This window comes from Daktulosphaira vitifoliae, unplaced genomic scaffold (assembly GCF_025091365.1).
Source record: "Daktulosphaira vitifoliae isolate Bord-2020 unplaced genomic scaffold, ASM2509136v1 Scaffold_4, whole genome shotgun sequence".
In the NCBI taxonomy this organism is placed as follows: Eukaryota; Metazoa; Arthropoda; class Insecta; order Hemiptera; family Phylloxeridae; genus Daktulosphaira; species Daktulosphaira vitifoliae.
In genome coordinates, this window is record NW_026099575.1 from 27354465 (window position 1) to 27373470 (window position 19006).

General features: G+C 28.9%; 1 protein-coding gene across 2 annotated transcripts; it reads right to left on the reverse strand.

The window, feature by feature from the left end:
• Nucleotides 1-457: 457 nt before the first annotated feature.
• Nucleotides 458-17074, reverse strand: LOC126905297 (proton-coupled amino acid transporter-like protein CG1139). Of its 2 annotated transcripts, XM_050684862.1 has the most exons (11): nucleotides 16634-17074; nucleotides 8130-8234; nucleotides 5606-5694; nucleotides 4108-4236; nucleotides 3788-3938; nucleotides 3585-3706; nucleotides 3420-3504; nucleotides 3051-3326; nucleotides 2260-2438; nucleotides 2026-2198; nucleotides 458-1939 (listed from the first exon to the last, which is right to left on the reverse strand). In XM_050684862.1, exons 2-11 carry the CDS (start codon nucleotides 8202-8204, stop codon nucleotides 1686-1688), a joined length of 1533 nt encoding a protein of 510 aa, XP_050540819.1. In that variant the 5' UTR covers nucleotides 8205-8234; nucleotides 16634-17074; the 3' UTR covers nucleotides 458-1685. The 2 variants fall into 2 exon arrangements, with proteins under 2 accessions (XP_050540819.1, XP_050540820.1); XM_050684863.1 differs by lacking the exons at nucleotides 8130-8234; nucleotides 16634-17074 and adding an exon at nucleotides 5774-5823.
• Between the last annotated feature and the right edge of the window lie 1932 nt (nucleotides 17075-19006).

Genomic DNA, 19006 nt, shown 5'->3' on the forward strand with positions numbered 1-19006 from the left:
TAAGAAATTTAACTAGATATAATTTGGGTTTTTATGATACAAGAGTTATTATATTGAATTACCGTTTATATATTAACTTAAACAAGAGAAAATAAAATATCATAAATCAATAATTTAGTGTTTTGCGTAAAACGTTATTAAAGTAATCATGATAATATAAAATATTAAGTTAGGTGGCTAGTACTGATTTATTATATTATTTATTGATATTATTATTTTTTCCCTGAAATATAAAGTTAACTCTGCTTGAGATGGGTCAATTAATAATAATTTACAGCTTACAATTTATTATTTGCAAATAATAATTAATATAAATTTCTATTTTTTATTTAATTATTAAATATTTTATATTATTACAGATGTGTTTTGTGTGTTAATGTTCTATATATAAATTATTGATTTTAGTTAGTATGCATTGTTTTATTAAATTTTCAGTCTAAAATACATAATGTAATAGTTATTCTGTTTAAAAAAATCAGTTTATTTACATGTATTATTCATATTACAACTTTATATTATAAAATATATATATATAAATTTTTGTCTATTAATAATAAATTATTATCAACTAAAGTAATATTTTCATGCAATTAAAAAAAACTATTTCTTTTTGTATACAATATATAAATAAATAAATATATATATATAAATATTTATATTTATATACATATACAAAATTTATATACCACAAGTTAGTTTAATTGTATCACAATAAAGTATCAATTGATAATTAATTCGAAGAAATTATAATATCTAATGGTAAAAAATACAATTATTTTTTAACTTGTTACAATTATTATGTAAATAACAAAACCTCTATGACTTAGCATCCATGTCTGTCAATAGTATACTATGTACACATATTATATTTCATATTGAGCAAAAAAACAGTTTAAATTTTTAAATTTATTAAATGAGAAGGAATGTTTATAATATATATATATATATAAACTAGTTGTATTAAAATTAGTTTAAGCCGTTAAAAAATCAATAAAAGAAAATGCGATTAGTTTAAATTTTGAATATTGTTTAATATAAACTTTTGATCGCTAATAATGATATTGAGTAGTAATTAAAATATTAATAGTTCTAAACTTTAAAATAAATGTGCAAAATATTTATATGTAGTCTTTTTTGTCCACAGAGTTATCTATATTCAAAAAATTTCTTTAATAAAAAATAACTGTCTTTGTAAAACCAACTATGAACCTCAAATGATTAATATATAATATACATACATGTATATAAAATAGATATGGATAGGCTATCGGAGATCTGTTATCTCTGTAGAGCATAAAAACAAACAGGGATATCCTGTGATGTATTTATTTCTTTTTTATCAGTGAAAATTCTATCAAAAATATGTTAAAACTTACCCAATTAAATAATTATTATTAATTATATAAATTTATATGGGAAATACTGAACTGGTAAAATTACATAATAAAATTCATTGAAATTATATGATCATTGATCAAAAGTGATAAAATACTGAATTTGATTTGTTTTTAGTTGTTAAAAAAATTATATGGGTTCGCATATGCGACCAAGTAATATTAATAATAATAAAAATAATAACAATGATAGGTCACTAATTTAAAAAAGAACCATCCAACACGACCAAACGGTAGCTCAGTATTAATCTTGTTGTTTGTTATTCAAAACAAACTTCACCCTTGAAGTGATCACTCCATATGGGTAATAATATCTTTAATACTGGTTGACACTCCAATAATGAATGCAAAGATGGCAATTAGCACAATAAGGAAATTTCTCAGTATAAACAGGCTTAAACGTATGTATCCTTCTTTCCTGTATACTTTCAGGAATGTTAAGAAGTTAATGATTGCTGGTAGTGCTATGCCCACAGTTGATAAACAAAAAGCACCAATTAACGAAATCAAATGTTCCAAGTTTGGTATAGCTACGGCCAAAAAGACTGAAATAATAAAAATTTAGTTATAATTACTTGTATTGATGAATATTTTAAATTAAATTAAAGTATACAATGAGGCAAATACATACATGTTACTAAAACTATGGATATCCTAAGAGCATATTCCCACCAGATTTTGTATTCATTTTTCTCCATTTTGGATTCTAAACTTTCCCAAATAATATCAAAAGCCACATAATTAGATAGAGCATAACAGATATAAATTGAGATGGATAACATAAGCTTTACTAATTGAGCAAGTCTATAAAGTAAAAGTTATTTTAAAATATTGATATGTATTATTACAGCAGTGTAATACTTACATTTCAGCTGATGGCAGATCCAATGTAATACTGCCATTTGGGGTTTCACCATATTTTAAGTATCCGAAGAATCCAATGAAAGTATATAGAAGAGTAATGGGAACCATGGCGCCGTTGAGAACACCAAATACACTTCCAAATTTTTTGGGATTTTTCATTTCGTTTTCTAATGGTAATACCTAAAAGCACAATAATAAAATTATAAATTGCAGTTATAGTTTAAATTATTGTATATTTTTATAATCTTAATAATTGTATATTTTCAATTTTAAAACGATTTATCTCTAATTTTTTATTTTCTGGTGAGCTATTCTTAAAAAATTTATATCTAAGGTCCAATAAATCTCAAAAAAAAGATTTTACTCTGATTACTAGTGGTACTCTCAATGCGAGTTCCAAATTGCTCTTTATCAATTGTTATATTTAAATTGGAAATTATAATATTTAAATGTTTTACTGTCAATATAAAACTTCAATGTACATTCAATAATCAAAAATTAATATTAATTTTATAACTGTAATGAGCTAATAAATTAAATGATATTTATTAACTGCAAATCATATTTAAAGTTAAACATATAAATACTTTTTTTTGACATTCTATTTATCATTATAAATATATGTGGCATCTAAGAAGTATTCAAAATTAATATTTTAATTATATTGTATTACAGTATAATTGTACTGTTTTAATACTACTTTAAAGTATCAAAATCAAATTAAAAATAATAAATGGTGATTTCATAAATTTTTAATTATTATTATCTTATTCAATATAAATTTTTTTTTACCATGCCAATGGCTTCCATTGCAAATAATACAGTTCCAAAGAAAAGTGGTATGCTCTTAATAGTACCAACGGGTTCTCGTGAACTAAGCGATGGAAGATCTCTGAATATGTAATAGAATATTAAGGCGAAACTTAATAATGAAAAACAATTGGCCACTGAAGAGAATGGAGCAAGAAGTTTAAGATTACGTATACTACAAATTAATATTAACGGAACGATCATGTACACCATATACATTCTGATGTCAATAGAATCACTGGAATAATTGTCAGCTATCTGTAAAAAACATAAAACAAACATTTTAAAATACAAATTTACAAATATTCAATATTTTTATTTTGAAAATTTCAAGTGTGAGACTGCACTTACCGCTTTAAGATTACTACTTATAAATACTATGTACACACAACTGGAACCGATTTGGTATAAAACTAGGAACAACTTGGTTATAAATCTATAAAATAAAACAATTTATTAGATTGAAACTATAGAGTAATAATGAATGGTCTTATATATTTCCTATAAAAATTTTACCTAGCAAACGGAGCAAACTTTCTGGTCATTTTTGGACCTTCTTCAAATGCTGCAGCCGCACAGCCTGGATATGTCAAACTAGGTACTTTCCTCTTGACACAAAGTTCATACGACGAAGTAACCTAAGAAACACATATTTGAATGCGGTTAAATCAAATTTCAGTAGTCATTGTTGGTACCAGATGATTTTAATTTATAGTTACCAATAAATGTATCGTGTATGTACATAAAATACCAATGATTATGGTACCCAACGTGCCCACTACATAACCGGCGTTTCGGAATGCGCTGGGCATGGCTAATATGCCAGTACCAAGACTGGCCTTTAAAAGATGTATCAAAGTGTCAAAATACCTATATAACACAAAAATATGGTTATTGACATAAAAGTTTGGAATTGATAGAATTATTAAGTTATACGTTTAACTGAACTAGATCATAGAGAATGTAAATTATGAACTCCAAATTAACACATAATTATTATGGTAACTATTAAATTTCAGTAAAAAATGAATATACTTACGAGGTAGGATGTTTTACATCTCGATGCTGGTACGGATTATAGAAGTTTGGTTTTTCACTCGGTGGTTGTTGGCCGTTTGTCAAAGATGTATTAAGCACTATTACTTTGCTTAAGTTTTCCATATTAATGCTAAAATAAAAAAAGAAAGAAATGTATTTAAATAAATTATACTATTTTTAAGAAAAATGTAATAATTTTTTGTAGTTATTCAAATGACTATCGGTACAAAATAGTATTAATACAAGCCGCTATAAAGTGCTAATTGTATACAAATAATTCTCATTGATACTGTTAAAGATTAAATACTTAACATAATTGATATTTAAACATATTTTGTTGACTTTTACTATACTCGATTAGTCTTTATTTACTTTATGCTCGGTCATAAATCAATTAGCTGCAAAAAAAATACCGTTTATTTCAACTTCTTAGAAATTTAAATTTTATAAATTGAAGTTAAATCAACACTACAACATATGAGAAACTATGAAGTTATTTTCCGTTTGAAGTGATCTATAAAGTAAAATTTAGTTAAAAGAAATTATCAATTTTAATTTCTATTACATACTATTTTTGCAATGATATAAAAATTGACTGAAATAAATTAACAACTGAAGGTCAAATCTAAAAGTAAAGATTTTCGCATTTAATACTACAATATTATTGATAAAATATATGAAAATTTAATTGAGAAAAAATCGAATCGGTATATTGTTGTGTTTTTGTTTTAAGACTAGGAAAACAATATATTTATAGAAATTAATAGCAATTAATTGTACATCTCTCAATTACACTTTGTTCTAATAATTTTACAGTGCGTTTTAGGCAATATTTGAATTTAATCTATTGTAGTACAAACTACCATAATTAACAATGCCATTTAAATGAACTTTTATATTATTCACGAGTTGTTTATGGGTATAGTTCGGATTGAAAGCAAAAGTTCAGTATTTATACAATTTTAATGGCAGTCAAATTTCATTGGATAATCTGTTATTTTTTTTGTAATCTACTATGTCAATATGTGTGATAATAATAGTAATAGTACAAAACAACTTAATTGATGTGTTGTTGGTACACGAGCTGAAAATCTTGGAAATAATAAAGTCGTCATTTTCGATCAGAATTCGATATCGTGTTGAACTTATAAAGATGAAACTTCATTTTGAAATCAAATACTATAAAAATTATTTTATCTATATCAGCAAACACTACCTTGCCGTTTCTCGGTCGTTTAATGTGTAAGCCGAGTAGGATTATTTCGTCGACTTGGCATTTTGCTAACGCAACGGACGGCTAAACTTTGAAATCGAGTTCATTAGGCGGTAGGTTTTTACAGTAAACTGTTTAGGTATAAGTAATCGGATACACAGCGGCAAAGATACCGGTCGGTTTACCTACTTTTTAGCTAGGTTATATACATTTATTCATACACCTAACGCGGAATTCTGTCGGGTGTCAGCACATAATCGTTATCCATCAGTAGCAAGACGCTTACCTGGTAACTCCATTGACGGGCTTTCCGTTTATATCCAATTCAGATCTTAGCATTCCTTTGTTGTCGTAACCGTCCATCGTGGTGGTCACCTGTTAAAAAACACCACTAATTACTAATTTTATCTTCAACTAGGTGTCATAACATGACATCCGTTCTGTATAGGTATACAAAAAATGTGATGGATGTACAGCTATAGCAAAACAAAGTGCTCACGCATACGAACGCTCAACTCAAACGTTGTCAGTTTGAAAACTAATAGGCGAGAGCTGTTGGCGAATATGCGATCGGCCTTTTAACGGCGACCGTTGCGGTTTTTTTGATAACCCCGAAAAGACGGATTTCAGGTATACACTTATAGTACAGCAAGTGTTACGTTTTTATCTTAGTTTCTTATCTGAACACACGTCTGTTGTATCAGTACTTTGTTAACACATGAGTTTCCTAGTACGTTTTTCAAAAAAAAAAACCTACATGAATATTCTATATATTTATTTTATATTCAATAAGTTACGAAGGAAAACCTTGACCTTGACGTTTAGTTTTTATGTACCAGAATTTCGACTGCAATTTTTTGTACTTGGATATTTTAAATCTTCAGATGTTTATACGGCGATGCATTCCGAATGCATTATTAGCTTAAATTTAGGGGAAAAAAACTTAAAAGTAGTAGTAATAATAATAATAATAATAATAAAAAACTTGAAGTAACATCACGTGGGATTACCTCGGGTGTGTTCGAAAGGATGGAAAAACAAAGGCGGCCGAGGAAAGAATTCCGGGAGATAACTTAATAAATTTTGCACTAATTTAATTGGATTGGCGTGTACAAACGCACAGAAACGTCCGAAAGTCACGACATAAAACGACGCAAGAAATGCGATTATATTATTCTTCGGCAGCCTAAAGTATGTCATTGATACGCGACTAGATTCGTTAATATATTTACCTATTATGTGTTCACGGTTCGGATAAACGACTTTTGGGTGTATTATCGTTAAAGTCACTATCGCAGCCAATACGAGTTTTCATTTGGGTAACCTTTTACCGGTAAGGGTTGGGGTGGGTAATTTAACAGACAGATTTATGTCGAAAACATTGCAAATAACACCGAGTACTAGGCGCACACCTTAGTGTATGAACGTCAGTTTTATTTTTCAATGGAATTTCATTTTTAATTTTAATAAGAAAATTGATAACTATTAAAAAGGCGCTACATACATAGAAAAATTACGCTGGTCACCTTTGGTAGCCAATATGATTTGAAGGAAAACCCGCGATTAACTGCCAATTTAAAATCATATGGTTTAATTTTGCATATTATACACATTATAAGATAAGATAATTGTAATATTGAATTGTATTTAGGGCATCGTTTATAATTATTATCAGACGAGAGAAAAACCTACTACGATATCCATTCATCATGAATCGCACAATGTGTTAAATGTTATGTTAATTGGTCGTACAACATTAATACTGTTGTGTCAAACGAACATGGGTCAAATAAAACAATAGATTTCTTTTTTATTAATTTGAATATCATAAATACAAAAATTCATTGGCCGTAAATAATAAAAAGAGAAACGATTCGAATATTATCGTTCACATTTGAAGTAATAAAAAAAGGAAAAACCTATTCAAGTAAATTTATGACTGCTTGCATTATATACAGTTATATATTTGATACATTTCGCATGTTAATTGTTTTTTTCTTCGTGGCAAATACCTCAAACGAAACGTCATCGAATGCCATTAATACGTTTCAGACGCTACGTTTACATATACAAATAGTTTATGTTGCAAATAAATTCATATGTAGTCGATGAAATATCTTATCTATCAAACGGTGAGACGGTTGAAACCATGGTAATTTACTTTTTTATCGGCGAACTGTGCTATATTAGGTCGATCATGGGGCGAACAAATGAATCAATCTTTATTAACATGTAAAAGAAACGCAACAAAAGGGAAATCTCTATTAATTAGTAATGACAGTAGAACTATGGTTTGCTAATGAGTTTGAATAAGTTTCCTACGCGTGAAAAACACAAGATAAAGAGTAGATCAAGGCTGACGGTATTAGTTTTTTTTATTGGCATGTTTGCTGACGTTATAAAGGACAATGTTATGGTGGCGGCGGCGGCACTCGGACAAACCTTCAACTCACGACCTCAACGATACGATATAGTTGAAAAATGTTTGAAAACTTAAATAAATTGAATAGAATTTTATTTTAATAAAAAAATAAATATAATTAAATTAAAATAAGATAGTCAGCTGAATAGTCGCTCACCTCAAAATGTCTTTATATTTCATGATAAGCGGCTTTGGGGATTATTATTTTATATCATTAATCGAGTGAATATATTATTGAGACAAGATAAATGTAAAAATTGTACGGCACTACAAACATAATATTTTTAATCTGCACGATTATCAGTTAATTTCCTTGTACTTGTGATTGCTTTTAAAGAGACCTCAATCAATTTTATGTGAGCAAATACAATTGTAATGTTCAACTTACGTGTTGGTTTTTTAAATCCTTTTTTGGAGCACAACTGTAAATGTTGTAATTATTATGTGTCGTGCTGTCTGTCATTTCTACTGTCTTGTGCTGAATGTATGAACACTGAAAAAAATGAAGAAATTATAAAAACGATTAAACAGAAAACATTTTTGGGTTAAATGGTTACCGCACTAACTTCTGTTGCTTTACATGATTGTATAAACAAGCCACGCGATAAAATAAATTTCTTATCAATTTTTCTTTTTGATGGGTTAAAGAAAACAAAAATTTATTCAGTGATCAAAGTTTTTCATTTATATGAATTTCGTATTTCAAAATCTCATATTTAAATTTGTTATATAATTACAAAGTTACTCTTAGACATATATTATATTTACTAATGAAACAATATTGAAAAAACAAATTTTATGTCAACAGAAGCATAAAATGTATCTACAGGGTGCGCTTTATTTCCATTATAAAACTGCAATAATATCTAGAATTATAATAATATTTAAAAATTCAGCTTCTAGTTAAATACTATTTTTTTTTTTTTTTTTTGAGATAATAAACAAAAAGTTAAGAACTTGTTTTCGAATAAGAATTTTGCGATTGCAAGTATGAACAAAGTTATTTAAACAAATAATATTTTAAAAACTATTTGTTTAAAAGCACAGAAATTGTTATTATATACATTTTTTACATAAGGAAGTGTTATGTATAATTCCTTTCAATATATGAAGAATGAAAATTTAATGTGCAAGATACATCGAGGACAAGCAATTTTCAAGTTTTCGACATGCTAAGAAGGTCTCTATTCAAACGCATTAAATTATCATACCATGAACTACTATTTTGTCACAGATCATAAAAGAATGGTTAAACAGACAAATAAGTGTAATTTATACATATTTATCTAAAATTAACTAAATGTAAATACTACGTGTGTCTTTCGATTTTCTGTTTGCTGTACGATAATTGAACAATTGTACAAGTGTAATTATTATTCTTATATTTTGTTTATAAAATGCTAAATATAAAAGCTAATTTCAAAAGATTAATCTCGACAAATGGTATTAATAAATTGGAATAAAATTCTTACTATGGGAAATTTTCATATAATTTTTGTAGTACTGGGTAAAAGAGGCTTAGATATATAAAAAGTAAAACATAAAGATAACATTTATTTATTGTAATTTAAATAAAAATAAGATGCANTACAAGTATACAAGTGTATATTTTGTTTATAAAATGCTAAATATAAAAGCTAATTTCAAAAGATTAATCTCGACAAATGGTATTAATAAATCGGAATAAAATTCTTACTATGGGAAATTTTCATATAATTTTTGTAGTATTGGGTAAAAGAGGCTTAGATATATAAAAAGTAAAACATAAAGATAACATTTATTTATTGTAATTTAAATAAAAATAAGATGCATTCTCTTGTAGACTTGTGGAAATTAATCTTCAAATATATACATAGAACCCCTAGTACAATACATTATTCACTTAATATTTTAGAATGTAATCAGATTTATAATAGAATTTTAATCTAATAGATGCCACGCTAGACCGCATTTTACACTAATTATACATTAATCTTGGGATACTGAATGCAAAAAGATATTAGATTTTGATTTGTGTTAAGTCTATACACTGAATACCAAAGAACTTTTAGAGCGTTTTTGATGTATTATAGTTTCAATAGAATTAATATATTTATACTCATGAAATAATAAAATATTAACATTTTTGAAGTTATAGTTATGGTTGTAAATTTTAATTCACATTAACCTTTTTTATTTTTAACGACTAAAAAATTGCATAAAAATGAAATAGAAATAAAATGAGTAACACATTTTACGTTGTACATCTTTAACGGGTAAACGATGAACTTAGAATAGGTACTAAGAGATGCTGCCGGTGACCATTTTAACTAAAACCCACCCGTTGTGATGTCACTTAGCAAATTTATTCATAATGTTTATTTTAAAAAAACCTTGGGGACGGGCGGCGGTCGCAATTGAGGAATAATACAATTATTATTCAATCGCAGACGACAATCAAACAGCAGAAATAAAATTATTAACAACAGTTCATGAGTCAGTGAACCGCGTGAATAAAAGTCTTACCGCGAGGCCGACAACTCTGCAAAAGTAGGTGTAAGATAAACATAATATACTTTCGTTGTTAAAGACCTTCGTTAAAACCTACCAAGCCGTATTTTATTAGTTTACTTTTTCTTTCTCAACAAAACTTGTTCAGTTCTCTAAACAGCTGATGATCGGCTACAATCGTATTTGCAGCGTGTTGATTTATTTAAACAGAAAATAACATTGTTTTCCTTTACATTATCAACGAACTGTTTAATTTTGATTACTAACTATATTAGACGACAAACTTAAGTCTTTATCAGCAGTTTTACAATGTATTGATAAATAAAACGAAAATTTTCTATTCCATAAGTGGTCAATGGTTATTTTGTTGATATTTAATTCAACACTTTAGATTAGAATAAAAAGCTAAGTGTCATATGCAGCTTAATTATTAACAGTTGTAGTGGTTTTGAATCGCTAAATATTGAGTGTAAAATAAATACTTGGTTAAAATATCTATGATAACTATTGATTATTCTAATAAAATATGTAAATAAGCTTTTTTGTTGAATACAAATTGCATTAAGTTTAGTTATAATCCAAGGGGTAGTGTTCTAAATCTTGTTACTCCGAAAAAATTTGTGTTGAGTGTTTATTTATATATTCACTACAAGGTTAAAATATTCATTAAGCATTTAAACAAATGACTACTAATGATACCATTAGTACTTATTCATGGAATTTTACTTATTTATTTACAATTCATTTATCTATATGCTTAATTTTAACATTAAACATGCTTATAAATACTTCATTTATGATTTAAAACCCAAATTTCATAGTTATGATCTGAAAGTCAATTTTGTATATAATCGATTAACTTTAAATTACCCAAAATTAACTAAGCAATATCCGCCAAAACAACTTAATCTAAACAACTAGCAGCCAAATGAAATTGAGATTAACTTAACTATTATTATGAACTAAAAACACTGTTTTACTTTATTAAAATAAAAAATATTTTGAACATTTACAGGTATTAAAAAAAATTACATGTTTTAAATTACAATTTATTAAACATCAAAATAGTGGATGTAAACTACGTTTAAAGTAACAAATGTATTCTGCCAAAAGTGTCCCAAATTTGCTTATTTAGTACAATTTGACATTTTACAATATAAAACGAACTCCTATTGACCGGATTCTAACCCACGCATGTGGTGTGATATGATAGTAAAATTTTTGTATAATCATAATCATTGTTTGATACATCAAGCCATCGTCTGGCGATGTGAATTACATATTAATATTTATTTCGGTAGTAAAATTATGAAAATGAGACACGTAACCATTGAATGGTCCTTGAGTAATACACAAGCTTTTTAAAGAATGTTCCTAGGAAAATGTTATACATATTATCCTACCAATGTCCTCGTTTTCGAGCTTAAATTTCAACATGCGTACTACTAAATATATAAAGACAGAATAAGTTAGTGTATGCATGTGAATCTTTAATAATGCAAAAAAATACAATAAAATACGAGAATAATGCCATTTGTAAACGTGTTCTCCATTTACAATTGAAACAATTACTCGTCATTTGAAGACTATTCGAATAAACATAACTGAGTTTTGGCTATTGAAAAACAAGTTAATCATTTTTGGAAAACAAACTTGTTATATTGAATACTCCGAATTTAATCAACAACGGGAAATAATGTAAAAAAACTTAATTATTTATTTGTGGTGATAAACAAAGTTTATTTTTTGAAGTTGCGAAAAAATGTTTCTATAGATATCAGTTTGGTCTTAATAAATCATCAATACTTGGAACTGAAATGTGGCGTTGAATTTTTTTTCCAAACATTTTAGTACTACAGTTCAATAACCTAATACTTTAATAAATCGAATAAAATGTGTTTTTCAAGCTTGAGATAACGATTTGTTTGGTGATTACAAAACACACGTTTTGGGTTGAAAAAATCTCCGCAAAAGAATATTTTCAGTCGTCTTTAAGACACATAATTCATGTTTAGCTTAAACTTTTACATTTTGATTATATCAGACATTCAAAAAGTTGTTTAAAATAGTATATCATCCTATTTTAATTAATATTTTTAAAAATATTTTGGGGTTTCCTTATTGTCTTTATAATCAACCTACTGTAAATTTCTAACCCACGTTAAAGAAATAATACCAGGTTAAATTAGTTTTGACGCAAGAGTCTTTAACAGTGTTTGCACTATTAATATTTTGAGTCTAAGTGTATAAATATAAAACACAATTAAATTTTTTAGCACACAAGACTGAATGTTGTCTATTGTGGATCTTAAGATTATATTAAGAATGTTTTCCGTCAAATAGGTTTCACTGAAATTATAGTGCTTTATTGTATTTTGAATCAGATATTTTTTTTATTTGTGTTTTTGTTTTTCTGCGAATTCTATGCTGTGTGGTATTAAGTTTGTTGACCCTAATTTTCCAACGCGCAAAAAGTCATATACACTTTCGAAACTTTTTGAATTTTTCTTATTTACACGTCACTAGAAAATTGTTATGTGTTTGTAAACAGCTTACAGACAGCGTGTACCAGTGGAGTATGAAGAAAAAGCGTGACAAATATATTCTATATAACCTCCGTAAAAGTCACTTTTTCAAATTCATCGAGTCGAGCAAATCAAATAGACAAATTCCAGATTTATAAGTACATACATGACATAATAAAAAATAAGTATGTTTAATTTTTAAATGACTATTGTTTCCACTGTACTACACCGCAAAATATTAAAAACTACCCACTTTTCATTTGTATTAGAGGTAATTAAGAAAAAAGTTTACGTTATGAATTGTAATCACGATGAGCCCTACGATAAAAAAGATATTGTACCCGAGTATGTTTATTTAACGAAAAATAAAATAAAATGTACATTAAAAGTTTACTACTTTCGAAATTATCAACTAAACCACATTAGAATTAGTCGTGAGTTATCTAATACATGTTCATTAAGTATAATATTAGAAGATTTCGTTTTGGTTGTAGAAATTGAAATGAATTCAGCCGAAATCGCAAAAACATTAAACAGTAACACATAAATCGATCTACGCGCACTTATTGACCCAGGTTCAACTAAACCCCAAAAACGAAACACCCTTTGGTAAATTAAGAACACGCGATTCGTAAATAAATAATAGGGGAGAGGAGTTTAACCTTATTCAAGGCTGACTCCCCTCATGTTATAATTGTGAACGCACCCAGAACGTACATTATATTACACAGGTTATGGAAAGCGTATGTGCGACTGGGCGAATTGATGTGGTGTACTAAGTCGTCGAGGTAGAATTAGATGTTTTTATTAAATCAAGTAAGTTTTTAAAACGGGTATTGCGGGCAACCTTGAATTAAAATTTCGCAGGGTACAAGGCGGAGAGTTTTACGAGTTCGTACCGGTTTCCAAGTACGACAGAAAAGTACTGCGGGTGGTGTGCAGGAGAAAAGAGTAATAAATAATATGAGAGCAGACATAACTATACTCGTGGTGTTTTGCATTTAACGATACTTGAATCCTATGCATACACGCGATGTTATTTTTTATTGGTTTGTAAACAAAAAATAAATCAGAGCAGGAGGTAGAAACGACTACTTTCACCCGAGACGCGTTAGCCGACAGAGGTCAAACTTCAGACCGTATTTGACCTTGACTAAAACAACGTCGTTGCGGGATGGACATTCATCTGGAAAATTGTTTGACCGGCTTCGGCCACATGTAAACAACGCTTGTCGCAACTAAGTGTTGACAACAGTTTTAATTGTTTACCAGTCGATGGTTAACGGACAGCTTGGGATATTGAGCACGCCAAACACGCTTTCGCACATGGCGGTCTCCGTCTCCACACACTCGTGTTTTTTTTTTAACAATCGATTTGTGTAAAATCATCGTTGGGCGCCCGCCGTAAAAAAAAAAACCATGTGACGGTACAGTGGGTCAGGCGGTCGAAGGTAAAACACGTATGAGCATAATTTAAATAGTATGCCGGCCGATGACAAGTATAAAGTTGTCCGGGTTTTCCGGGCGGTAATTGGCGGACAACACACACGCAATACAATCGTGATAGCTTAAGGACAAATAAAGCGAAACACGAGTCATTACGATTACAAAAAGTTTTATGTATGTTAATTAATGTTTTAAGCGTTGTACTCTCGGATTTGCTGCAGTTTTTATTGGCGAGCCTACTGGAACACAATGACAATGTACGACCTTATTAAAATGAAAAAATCTCGTTTTGACAAAAATTACTATGTACGATACGCGATACGCTCTCTGCTCTGCAAAATGAGACTAAAAAATGAATATCAAACAATGTAGATTGTACAACGATATATTTTGAGTAGTACAATTAAAAAAGTAAAGCGCAGTAATCATAATAACGCCGAAATAGACGAATTGTACACATTATCATCGAATGCGCAAATATTTATTTTATTCATATTAATTATACCGAGTAAATCACGTGAGAAAACTAAACGTAGTAAACTGCTAAATTTACTTATTGTTTCGTTTGTGTTTTACAACAAAGCGGATAAATCAGAAAATATTCTAAGACTTAACGTCGCAAATGTATCTTTGTTTACAAATAAAAAAGAGTTCAAGAGCCGTATTTTGATATTGCAAATAAACTTAAACCCTGACATAGTACGGACACGTTGCTATAAAATACGATTTATCTTAAAAAAGCTAAAACGATACACGTATAGTCATCCAAGAGACGGATATAGAAAATTAAAAATAACGAAATACATTGTTATTGTGTTATTTTTAATACTTCAACGAACGCAGAAGTCCAATTATAACGAGATTAAGTGTATAAAAAATCGCCCGCGTTTTATTAATAAAAAAACTGAAGTAATACTTCGCTACCTACTGCAGTTAATTGAAACCTGAAAAATAATCAAGATCGAAAGTCAATGGCGTTTTGGTAAAAATCGAATGATCTATTTTTCTGGTATTGCACTTTAGCAATAAATAATCGAATTCACGAAGATGATCTTTTGAATAGATTCATTCGGGATGTCGTCGGTGACCCTAAGATCTACGAACGAGGATCGCAGCTAACAAGTATACGGTTATGAAATTTTGTTGTTATAATAGAAAATAAATCTACCATTGTGGTGCATGGTTTCCTGGTAAAAAGGACACGCTGAAACAAATCCTTTGTTGGCACCCTCAGGGGTGGTCTAACCTTGAAAATTAGGGTCTCGCGGTACTGCTCTCAACCCTCCCCCTTATTCTAGTTAAGACTGAGTGAACATTGCATACGAGACTACCCGTTCATTCATTTTTTCACCAATTTCTCTAATGCGCCTTTTTCCTTTACCGTTGAAAAGCGGTCGGCATGCTAACAATAATCGGTCATTCGCTATCCTTGAATATGATAAATGAACACCATTAAAAAAACTTAGAAAATACAAACTGAATTTTAGTAATAGAATTTTTCATTCAGATGGTAACGTATTAAACATTATAATTAACGATAACATTATCACTGGATGGTTAGCTTCAAATAGAAACCATATTGTTTTTTTTTAATACTACGATTATTATTTTTTTGATTAATATTATTATTATTGCGAATCAAACTAAAAATTACATCGATATTTAATTTTCGTTACATAAGAAATATTGATTTTATATTATAGCAGAGTAAGAAAGAAGTTAAAATTCCTTTAATTTAAGAAAATTAAACAAAATCATATGATTTCGAGAAGCGTGTAGGATTTTTATTGATATTTATTTTTTTTAATAACCTCAAATTCGATTGACATTTATTTATTGAAAAAAATTCTTTTAATTTAAAACAAATTCTTGCAGTTTAAATAAGTTGCTCGTGTAAATATTAGAACATGTTATTCGGTTAAAGAAATAATATTTACACAGAAAACTAATATAAATTTATTAACTGATAAAATTATTGATATTGAAGTTCTAAAACTGTTGTACCAATAAAAAAAAATATCAGCCTAAAGAAACTAGGACTACTAGAGTATGTTCCAAAAAAAAGTCATTTAACCATCATATCATGACAGATTATTTGTGTTGTCAGTAGACAAAATGAGGCTACTAACGTTTTCTCTATTAATAGATGCGACAAAAAAATCGCATCCACGAAAGTAAAACATTCCAGTCAGTGTTGACTATGTCTATTTACTGCGAATGTAATAAATGACGTAACATCATCATAAATTTTATCGTAGAAAATGTAAACTTTGGGCGCCAGAACTGAATAGTACCGGTTTGCAGACCACGTGACTCTTGTGATCACTGGGAAAAACGATTTACCGTGTTGCGCACATATATACCCCACGAAGGCCAAACGCAGAAACTACAAGATTTATTTTTTAAATAATAGTTACAGTTGTATACTCACATCTCCTGTGCATATGTTTCAAAAGAAAATATTTATTAATGAGTCGACAGCAATACGATTGGGCTCCACCACGGCAACAATATTAATAGATCCGGACAAAAATAATACTTTTATCCGTATCGGATAAAAGTTGGCAATTACAACGAGCCGCGTACGACTTGTGTATGATTTAAATAACTATGATAATAATTGTTACTATTATTATTGACAACGACAGCAATAACTGATAGTATTACTGAAATTACAAACAATTAACTTTGATGTATGTTTAATATAAACTAATGATTACAAAACGAAAATGTATAATGAAAAAAAAATGTATGTGTACGGGTCACCCCAAGAAGACACTCACGAAATTGACTTGCGTACCGCTGGGATACAAAAAACTTATATAGACAGCGCGTCACAAGTCGGGTAGCGGCCGTACGATAAACTGAGCGCGCCGCGAGCCGGCCGGCCGTATATATATGCCGTGTCGGACCGGCGGAATACACACCACACCACCGTCCTCCCCTCCCCCGCATAATGCGCCGTCTACTAGGCTGTTTCAGCGAGTCGGGCAACGTACATCAGACACCGTCGCGTCGCAACCGCCTCTCCCGTAATTTGTCCCTAAACAGAGGGGTGTCGGCGGGGAAGGGACGAAGTGAGGTGTACGACAGAGGAGCGGGCGGATTGTTCGTTGTCAGCCGGTCGTCATGTCAGCGTGCGGTTGCCTCTGTCGGTCTAAAGTTGCACTTGAACTAAGTAGCCGGCCTGCTACTTAAATTATCTTGAAGTCTGAGTTGTGTGGATTTATGCTTTCGTTATCGGTGGTTTATTGAGAGCGTCAAACGAAATAGGAAAAAAATTACAATATGTTACTACTAATAGATAATATTTATTGGCAGTTATCATTCAATACGTGTGATGATTATATGCCAACAATAATGGGACGATAGTAATACTCGTGACTATGAAGATTCGGAGTACTAGTATTATCAATAGAGAGATTTGTTCAATGAATATTAGAATAGACCGTTCATATCATCAAAATGGAACTTTTTTTGAAGACTTTAGTTTTCGATAATGATTAATATTTACAGAAAATTAATTAATGGAAAATGAAAAAAATATCCTAAGAATACCATTAATTTTTCAAGGTGAATGAAAACTAGTTTTAAGTATATTATTTTAATGTATAAAATTTGTTGTTTCAAGCAGTTTTAAAAAATCTTTATATTTTTGTATAATATTTCACGTAGCTTAAATAAAAATAAAGTTTTAAAAGATATTGACGTTAAAAATATTACAACTTATTATTGTTTATAATTTGAACAAGTTAAAAAATGTAAACAACTTATTGGAGAACTCTGAATGAATTAAAAAAAGATTAATAGGCGTATTAATATATCATTTAATAGTTTATGAGACGTCCAGTTGCAAAGTAACATGTGTTCAAAAAAATGCTTTTTTCTATTTCGTTTTAAGCTAATTCGTAAAAAAAAAAAGCAAAATTAAGAATAATCATTTTTTCACATACATATTTTTGCAAATGGAAAACTCATATAGAGACGTACAGGTTAATTATGACGAAACGGATTGGAATTAATTATAAAAAAAATTCTTTGTTTAAAATATAACAAAAACTCGATTTTCAATTTATTTGAAATGTTTCTTATAATTTATCTTTATTTACGTATATAATATACTGGAAAAGTAAATAAAAACTATTAAATATAGAAAGTACATTTTTGTCAAGTATTAAAATATTTAATTTTGAAAGTCACATGCCTAACTATTATTTGAGTTGGAAGATTATTCCAAGTGTACTAATGCACAAGTAAAGCATTTTCATGACACCATAAATGGCATTAGAATAATGAATCATAAAAATGTTGATATTTAAATAGTAACGTTTTGGTACTTAATTAGTGCCGAGGGGATAATAGAAATAACTACGAGGTGATCATTAAAGAGCACAGGTAATTTTTTAAAGTTTCAGGGTGTTAAATCATGAGTCAGACCGACCCTTGCTCATCTATTTAATAAAGCACGCGAATACACGTGTTTTTTTAAACAAATTCTTAGCTAACTAGCTTTAAACAATAGCTGACATCTCTTATGATGAGAAAGAATTCACACATTTTAAGTATTTAATTTCTATTGTTAGAATGAGCACTAATTTTCATTTACCTTATATTTTACTGTTAATTATTTTTGTAATTGTGCATTTTGTAACAATTGTTTAAGGTATTTGTAACAATGTATTTAGTTTTAATATGAACCGTAGGCATGTTTCACGATACTAATGTGTGATATTAACAATGAAAAATTAGTAGGTATTATTACAATATTTTCAAAGTAGATTTGTGATTCTTTGTTTATTGGTTT